At 42.9% G+C, this 9,649-nt stretch overlaps 1 protein-coding gene across 1 annotated transcript in view; it reads left to right on the top strand.

Moving 5' to 3' along the window:
- Positions 1 to 1,398: 1,398 nt before the first annotated feature.
- The window catches only part of RGS7BP (regulator of G protein signaling 7 binding protein), a 33,699-nt gene continuing 25,448 nt past the window's right edge, over positions 1,399 to 9,649 (top strand). Inside the window, exons 1-2 of the mRNA XM_062513677.1 lie at positions 1,399 to 1,557; positions 4,260 to 4,426. Of these exons, the coding sequence (XP_062369661.1) occupies positions 1,399 to 1,557; positions 4,260 to 4,426 (326 nt within the window). The remainder of the gene's footprint in view (positions 1,558 to 4,259; positions 4,427 to 9,649) is intronic.

The raw sequence follows: 9,649 nt of genomic DNA, 5'->3' as shown, positions 1-9,649 counted from the left end.
AGGGAGGTACAGACACAGAACAGGCCCAGACCCACAGCTCTCTGCATTGGAGGAGAGGTGCCCAGCACCTGGGAGCACAGTGAACATCAGCCTGGTGAGCTGCAACTGCACTGTGGTACCAGTGCACAGAAGAGTGTGCACCGCTCAATCAGCATTTAATCTTTCCTGCAATTAACAAATACAATCTTGTTGTATCACACACCCCAAACATTTTGTTAGAGCCCCAAAATATGAAGTTTCTCAGAGACATAGTATCATAGAATATGCTGAGTTGGAGGAGATCTCTCAGGACCGCTGAATCTTCTCCTGGCCCTGTGCAGGACACCCCAAGATGAATGGGAGTATTGTCCAATTCTTAAACTCTGTCAGGCTTGGTGCTGTGACAACCCTCTGGGTTAAAAATTTTGTGATGTGTAACTAAAACTTCCTCTGACTCAGCTTCATGCCATTTCCTCAAGTCCTGGTACTGCTTGTGAAAGTGACAGGATCGGCACCTGCCCATTTGCTTCGCCTCTCAAGGATGTTGAAGACCACAACGAGGTCTCTCTCCAGTTTCTTCTTCTCCAGGCTGAACAAACCAGCAACCTCAACTGTACCTCGTAAGGCTTCCCCCCAAGACCCTCCACCATCCTCGTGCCTCTCGCTGGGACGCTCTCGAACATTTGACTAAACCTGATAAACCTTGAGAAGCGAACCAAGTCTTTTTTTAAAAATAAAAGCGATGCCTTATCACGACCGGTACGAGCTTCGGCAAACGCGGGGCGGGCGGTGCCCTACGGTCCCCGGGCGTGCCGGGGCGGCTCCCAGCAGGGCGGCGGCTGCCACGCCGGCGGCCGTCCGGGTTCGGCCCGGCGGGGCCCGGCCGGGCGCTGATTGACCCGGCCCCCTGACGGCGCGGCGGGCTCGGGGCGCGGCGCTCCCGCCCCGCGGGGGCGGTGCTGCTGACGGCGCCAGCCCCTCCGGACCTCCCGCACCGCCCCCGGCGGGCGCCCGGCCACACGCGGCGGGTCGGGCTTTCCCGCCGGGTTCTGCACGGGAGTACTTCGCCCCCGGCCACGGTGGCGCTTCCCCCTCCCCGTCGGCTGCTTGAAGGAGGACGGCGGAGCATGCCACTGGCGGGTCGGTTCCGCGGGGACTGACATGCTGCTGAAGGAGGGCAGGCGCCAGCCCCTCCGCCTCTCCCCGCGGTAGCGGAGGCGATGCTGCAGGGCGCTCCCGGGGCTCTCTCGCAGGCGCCGGGCTATCGTCTGCAGTAGCCGCGCTCGCTGCCGTGAGCGGCGCGGCTCCGGCCCGGCCGAGGCGACGAGCGGCGCGGGCCTGCGCCCGTGCCCGGGGCGGCGGCGGCGGGGAAGGCGCTGCCCGCGCCCGCGGGCGGCTCCGCGCGGCGGATGCGTGTGCATGAGCGCTGCACCGAGCGGGCGCAGGAAGCGCCCCCGCTCCGCCGCCTTCATCTTCCAGGGCAGCAGGACCTCTCCGCACGGCCGCGACAGCGAACGGCGGGGCAGCGGCTCCGATAGCGCCTACCAGATCCAGAGAACCCTGGACGACTGTAAGATGGTGGGTACCCCGGGCGGGCTTGCCGTAGTTTTTTACCTTTCCCGAGCTCTCTCGGCACAGGCGGCGGTGCTGCTCCTCCCGCCGCCTTGGCTATTCCCATCACGTGCAGTTTCACGGTTCTTTAACCCGCAACCCCCGCCGGGGTGCTGACCTGCACCCCAGCTCGCCGCGGTTCCAAAGCGGGAGCCGGGAGGGAAGATGAGACCTGCGGGGAGCCCGCTTTGGGACAAGGAGCGGAGCCGGGCGCCTGGGCAATCCTGCGGGAGCAGGAGTCCTCGCCCCAGGGCACACAGCGCAAGGCAGCTGGAGTTGATTATTGATCCGTTGATCCGTCCAAATGCTTACCCAGGCTTGGGCTCACTGAAGCCTAAATCAGTAAATAGTTTCCTCCAATGAATCACTGCACTGCCTACATGCTGTGGTCTTGTACAGCAACCACATGCTTGCCCTAATATCCTTCTTAATCAGGACAGGGAGAGGCCCTGAAATTCTGTCGGTGACATACATGATACCTGTTACCAGTCCTCCCAGAGTAGCTGGTTGCAGTTGTGAAACACCTGCGTCTGTGTTATTTATGGACTGTCACATTCTGTTATGAGATGTTTTTCCCCAGTCATGTTCAAAATGCTTGCATCCTGACACTTTCCTCCAAATCCACACCATATGCCCCCTTTCAGACTCCTTAAGCTACAGTCAGCTTGACACTGGGCCCCAAAATTGTCCCTTTAGCTAGTGACAAACGTAGAAGAAATAATGAAGGTGCTGCTACTTTTCATGACAAATCCATACCTGTCTAAAGCTCTGTCCAGTAGCCTTGAAAAATGGAGCTGCTAGTTCTATTCTGCTGGATTCTGGCATTTTTTTCCTCTGGTGCTGAAAAATGTGCTGGCAGATTATCCACTCTGATGCTTCAAGATTGGGAGCAATTCCCAGTGCATGGAGGAACAAAAGCTGCCACAGCAGCTCTATAAATATACCCAACAAGTGGATCTTACTGAGTTCTGCCTTTTTTCTCATTCCAATAGCATAATGTGGTTAGTTACAGAGAAGTTTTTAGAATTAACTGAGTAGAAATAAAATATGTTTTATAGGTGGGTTATCAAGTTGTGATAGAATTCAGGAGGTGAAATCAGTGTGGATTTTTTTCTTGTTTTCTATCTGAATTCAGCAACATATGTGTGGTTTTGTTTTCCTGGTCAGCACTACGGTGGCTGAAGGAGTCTGTTTAAACAAGGGATGTCAGGTGAGAACTGGCAAAATGTGTCTGGTGCAACCAGTTACCAGTTGCAAGATGCAAGCTTTTCTTCAGAATGCAGAATAATCACACTGTGACACAACATAGTACTTCTTTTCGTCTTCATTGCCTTCATGCATTCTCTAAAGATACAGAATGATTAGAGTTGAAGACTTGTTCAGCAAATATTGTGTCTAGGAGTTTGTTGGTGTGTGCTTTTGGGTTTGTTTGGGATCTGAGTGTGGGAGGGTGTGGATGTACTGAAAATGCACTTGGTTTGACTTGCTGCTCCTGAAGCAGATGAGCCTATTTGCTATTCTTAAAATGAAATTCAAGAAAGCACGGCCAAAAGTATTTTTGATACCAATTCTCAGCTACATAGTTAATTGCAGTGGGATGCATGAAGGATATGAATGTAATATGGCAGAAATAACTCTGTTTCCTGAGCATGAGAATTGGAGTGCTTGGCTTTAAAAATTGGTAGCTCTGATAGACTCCAGGTTCTTAGCATGTTTTTATGTTGGGGTGTGTTGAACTTCTGGTGGTAATGATGACTGTAGAATTAGGAGCAATTATTCTTGTATGTTTTTATGTAGTTTGGAAATTGAGGTCAAAACACCAATAAATATTCTGTTCTACTACTCTAATCCTTCCACCCCCGCCACCATGTGGAGCAAATGGTCTTATGTGCATTCCTTCAGAACACAGCAAATGTTTAATTTCCTTAAAATAGAATTCCATGTACATGATCAGTGGAACTAAACAATAACGATCTTTCCATCACTCTGAAATTACCCATTTATCCAGTAACATCTGTATGTATCTGCTGGATATTAGATTTCTGTACAAGTTGTAGTGTTTTTTACTCATTTGTTTCTTTTTCCCACATTCACTTTAGAAAAGGTGCTTTCTGGAATTTTAACAGGAAAGTGCCTGTCTGGTACATCTTCTCAGCCAGTAACGGCAGATGAGTTTTAAGTCAGAAATCTGGGTTGAGGGAAAGTGACCGAACAGAAATCATTACAAAATAAATTAGCAAAATTGCCAGTTTAAAAGCAAATGCTACATTCCAGTCCCTGAAAATGCTGTTAATGAGGAAGCAGGAGGAGCAAAGGCAATAATTTCTGGAGATATTTTCGCCTTTTATGATAGCAAAAAATAACCTCATGCTACTAGTAAAACAGATGGTTTTTTGTCTGATTAATATTTAATACTAATAACTCAAACACATTCAGATACTAAAAGCAGAAACACTACTTTCCTGCAGATGAACATTTATAGCTCACAGAAGAAGCAGCTGCCATGGAGGCTCTAGTCATTTATTGAATCGTGTGTTCTTGATCCTGTGTGCTATGAAATTGTGAGCAGCAGGAAGAAGCCCTAGACTGGGCATGTTTTTAAAAAATAGGATTGTTTTTACCTATGTAGTTAAAAATTCTCATGTATGTAAACAATTTTTGTTTTTCAGCTTGTCCAGGAGTTCAATACCCAGGTGGCTCTCTATCGGGAGCTGGTCATTTCTATTGGGGATGTCTCAGTCACCTGTCCTTCTCTACATGCAGAATTGCACAAAACTCGAACTCGGGGATGTGAGATGGCCTATCAGGCTCATCAAAAACTAGCAGCAATTTCTGGGTAGGTGGCAACTTCTCTAATTAAAGCTGTATTCATGTGCAAATCTTTGTTAAATGGTACCTAATGGAAACTTTCAGGAAAAGCATTAACTTGTGTTTCTGTTTTAGGCATAGAGGTGTATGACCACAAATTTTGGAGGATGTCCACATCCTTATGATAGTACAATTTTGGATCAAATCTTGGTCCCCTTACCAAGGGGACACTTATCCTTCTGATTTCACTGGATGGTTTTATGTAAGACAAGTAGGATTTTACCTCATATCACTACAGATCAAGGGGGAAGCCTATCCCTTCAAGGATGAAATAGCAATAGCTTTTTGCTCAGTCTTTTACTAAGTATATCTAATGGAATAGTTAAGAGACAACTAGCTCAGCTCAACTAGAGACTCAACAAAATTATACCAAAGTTAAGTGAAAATTGAGAAAGGGGAATACAAATACTTGTCTGAGAACTTGTTTACCTTCTACATGTTTTTAAACATTTGTTTGTGTTGAAATAAGAATGAAAGCTTTGCCAGCATGTAATGTTTTAATTTATTCTTTGATATTACATTATGTTCATTCCTTTCCATGGTGACAGAATGTATTATCACATACTTGAGACTATGCCTCAGTGCAAGATCAACCAGCATAAATAGCTGTTTCCTGAAAAATGGGAATTCGTGCTGCTAATTCCATGTGGGTTCTTCACAGTATGTTGACTGGGGCATTTGTATTTATGCATGTACCACCTGAGTCATGTCTTTCTGATTACACTTGGTCAAAACTTTCTGCATCTGTCTTATCTACCACAAGCCATTGTGCACCACTAGGAAAAAAAAAAAAAACGTTTTTTTGTAGCTCTGCCTAATCCCTGCTGACACTTTAATATATAAAATAAATCTGTTAAAGGCATGATATATAAGGAGAGCCCAAACTAACAAGCCAATCAGAAGAAGATATTGGTTGGATGTTTTACTGTAATTGTCACCATTTTCAAGTAAGACACTGTGCAAAGTCACTTAAGTTGGTTTTGTGACTTCTGATTTGTTCCTCAGATGTGTTTTTTAAATATTTAAGTCATTGGGAACTTTTAAAAAGAAACACAAAATAAATAGACATAATTCTTTTTAACCAGTAGATTGAAAATGTGAAAACAAACAGTAGTGAAATTATCTTGTGTGCTTTCAGACTCAAAACTGGCATAAACCAAAATGATACATTTGAATACCTATTTTGTAACTTCTAAAATATTTTTCCCCGGTAAAGAAAAAAATTAATACATGCTCATTTAGAAACTGCACAGATTTTTTTAAGCAATCATTTTGCAGCTGGAAGTCTGTCATATACACAAAGATGTCCTGAAGGTTGTGCAGTTGCTGCGAGATTGACATTTGGCTAATCTAAAACTGTTTTAAATAACTCTGATAATACTGTGATATCCATAATAACTGGAAGGTGTTAGAAACTATCTGGAAATTGCTTGTTTGATTTGACAAACATTTTACAAGATGTCCTCTGCATCCCCACCCTCCTGGAGCTGAGGAAAGCCATATAAGACATGAACTTTTTTGATGTGTTCGTGAGGAAAGGTGGGAAATGAAGATACAGCAAGAAAAGAAATAGTAGAGAGGAGTAATAAATAGCCTCCGAGATTTAGTCTTTACTTCAGCAAAAAGACTGATGTAGTGCATATGAAATAGGATCTGGAATAGGAATCTAATTGGATAGGGAGAAAAAGTATCAGGAAGAAAAATGCTTAGGAACAGGAATGCATTAAATCATCCTAAGTATTAAATAGTCAGGAGGGTAGTGTGTTGCTCAGAAACAACTGTTAGTCAGCATATGGGATAAAGGCTTATTTAGTTCACTGCTTTAGTTCTGAACGCACAGCACTGCACCAGGTAACCTAGAAAGAATAATACCAAGTAGCTGTTCAGTTACCAGACTGTAACATTTCATGAGGGACCAGCATTCTATTAGTTAAGGCCATCAGTAATGTTCAGTTAGTCTCTTAAGTGATTTACTTGAGGTGTTGCAGGACACTCTTCCCTTTGAGAAGTTGGTGGTGTTGTCTAAGAGAATACCAAGTTTGTTTATCTTGTTTGTAATGTGTTTTCCTTGGAAAATTAGCAGGCACCTTAATGTTATGCTGTTCCTCTTTGAATATATTGGGATTTCTCAGAATAATGGAATTGTTAGGGTTAGAAGGACCTCTGGCGATCATCTGGAGATCACCTGGTCCGACTCCTGTTGGCCCTAGAGCATTCGAGACTCTTAAATACACTCCTGACTTGGACAATTAGAAGAGGCACCTATTTCCTTTCCTAGTTCACTTGTCCTACAAGACTGAGCAAGGTAGCAAAGAGGAAAGATGCAAAGACTTGGAAGGAAGGAATCAAAAACTAATCTTCTAGTGCTGGGGGAGAGAGCTGTGGGAAGAAATCTGGAAGTTGTGGGAAGAGAAGGAAATGCAGGAGAAGATGAGCAGAATAGAAGTCACAAGGACAAAAAAAAATACACTGTCATGGGCATATCACTTCTGGAATATTAGGCGGATGTCAGAGTAGGACAGTGATGTAACGTGAACAAGAGAAAGTTGCAAGTGTACCTGTAGGAAAAGGATACACTGATATGCCAACAAGAGCAGATTCAGCTATAAAGCAGAAGAAGTGACAGACGTATTTATGATTTAAAAACTGAGAGAAAGAAATACAAAGGAGATGATGAAAAAAAGATGAGGTAGCAAGGAAACATAAAACCTTATAAAGTGCACACTGGATTAGACCATATCAGCCCATCTAGCTCAAACCTAGAGCTGCTGGTAGAAGAGATTTCATAAAATAATAAACAAAGATACAAAAAACAGGTTGTGCATAGAACAATGCCTTCCTTTGCATGCTTGCTGCTACCCAGCACTCAGTAAGCAAAGGCTGTATCTGAACAATCTGTATCTGACAAATGTGATTTCCCTAAATATTATCATGTTTTACCCAAAAAATGCTGAGGTTGAATAAGGTTGTCTTTACACTGTCATGACTTACTAAAAAAAAATAAAAAACCCTACTGAAAAAGGAAACTTCAAATTAAGTCTCCAACTTAATAGGGCCTCATAGATGTTAATATTACATCCTCTTCTTCACTTGCTCTGGTATCTTTTTCTTATAGTAGTTGTGAGATTTTACCAAAGGGGAATAAAGATTAGAAATAAAAATAATCTAAATTGAAATATCCTAATTCTAGTTAATGCTCTTTTAGGAAAGCAAATCAAAGTAAACCTTTGTTCAAACCAGCGTTAAAAAAACAGTGTTGGTTTTCTCAGGACTTCAGGTCAATTCCTGCTTGCATACTGAAAGTTGTTACTGATTTTTAATGAGCTGTCTTCTGAAGAAGGTGAGTTAGGTTTGGTCCTTTCATCACATTTTCTGCTGTATAATATAGCAGAAATTAAAAATCTCAAAGTATTTACATTATGCATCCTGGCAGTATTATTTGTCATGGTCAAAACTGAAGAAAATACAACAAGAAAATGAGTCAGCAAGAAAAAGAAAGGAAAAATATTTGTAACAGTAAGAAAAACATGCAGATCTCTGTTATGGAGGGGAATCTGCTTTATGGAATGATAAAGTGGTGATCTGTTAGAATTCATCAGACAGGGAGCTGGTTTTATACGTGGGGTCCACTGAGTCTGGGATGTCAACAGAGAGATAACTCAGAACTGTATTTTAAGATACATGTCTGCACAACTGTGCACACACTTTTGTAAATGTCCTTACATATTCTCAAGCACTTGATAGGCTTACATAATGTGTTCACTTGGCACACGGAGACCAGAACTGGCAGTATCTCTGTGACAGTCTGATATATATGTTGGCAGTGGGTTTTTTTTGCATGAAACAAAACTGTGTGAGGAGCTCAGGGGTGCATGACAATGTACATCTGTGTGAGCATAGTTCTGAAAGTGATTTTTTTCTTCGTTTTTCTGACTGGTATTGCAAAGTCCAAAATCTAAGGAGGAAAAAACCTCTACACTACTACATGCTGGGGCAGCAGCTTTGCAGAAGAGGACCTTGAGGGTTCTGGTGAACATCAGGTTGAAGATGAGGCAGTGCTGTGCTCTTGTGCAAAGAGGGCCAGCAGCCTCCTATGCTGCTTTAGGGAATGTTGCCAGCAGATCAACAGAGCTCATCCTTTCTATCTACTCAGGGCTGTTGGGGCCATATCTGGAATACTGGGTCGAGCAGTGGGCTCCCTAGTAGAAAGAAGGAAGGGACATCCAAAGCAGGCCTACCTTAAATATGGCTAGGCAGCATCCCTCATGCAAGGCAAGGCTGCTAGACAAGGGATTGTTTAGCTTGGAGAAGAGAAAGTTCAGAGGGAAATATTACCAATACGTATAAAAAACACCTGATGGAATAGTGTAAAGAAGACACAGACTATTCTCAATGATACACAGTGATAAGACAGCAGGTAAAAATTGAAATGCAAAGAAAATTTCATCTAAAATAATTTTAACTGTTTTTTTACTGTGAGGCAGATAGAATATTAGAACAGGTGTGATGAGAGGTTCTGGAGTCTTCATCCTTGGAGATACTGCGAATTCAGCTGGTCATGGCTCTCATGTAGTTGACACTGCTTTGAGCAGGAGGCTTGGACCAAATTAGTTCTGGTTCCTTCCTGCCTGTGACAAAGTCATCATAAATCTCCTCAGGAAAATTCAGAGAAAAAGTCTCCTTATTTGACAGCCATGTGCATCTGTTACTTTTATAAAATAGTTGTTAATTTTATGTTCCCCTAAGTTCATGGAAGGTAGAGAAAATCAGCTAAGAATCACATTCTGATTGCAATCCTGTGCACAAAAAGACTATCATAGTGTTGCTCTAAATTTTTAATTTTATGTAATTTCTACTTTTGTTTTCCTTTGCAGTCTACAGTAGAAATTGTCGTGTTTTTAATAAGTACCAAATAGTAATTTCTCAGGGCTACTTAATATAATTTCCTAAGCCTGTTTTAAAATATTCTACTGACACCCAATTGTGGCCAATATTTTATTGAACTGTCCGAATTTTTCTCTGAATTACAATCCTACAGAATTACTGTCTGCTTTCTAAAGCACCCAAGCAAAAAAGACTGCCTCAAAATATTTTAGGAATTAAGTGAAAAGAAGACTGCAGACCTGTAAGTTAAAGAAACCTATATTAAGATAGGCCTTACAGAAATAATTTTAACTGTTTAACTGCAGGT

This window comes from Cinclus cinclus, chromosome Z (assembly GCF_963662255.1).
Source record: "Cinclus cinclus chromosome Z, bCinCin1.1, whole genome shotgun sequence".
Taxonomy (NCBI): Eukaryota; Metazoa; Chordata; class Aves; order Passeriformes; family Cinclidae; genus Cinclus; species Cinclus cinclus.
This window is presented reverse-complemented; position numbering and strand designations above follow the sequence as displayed.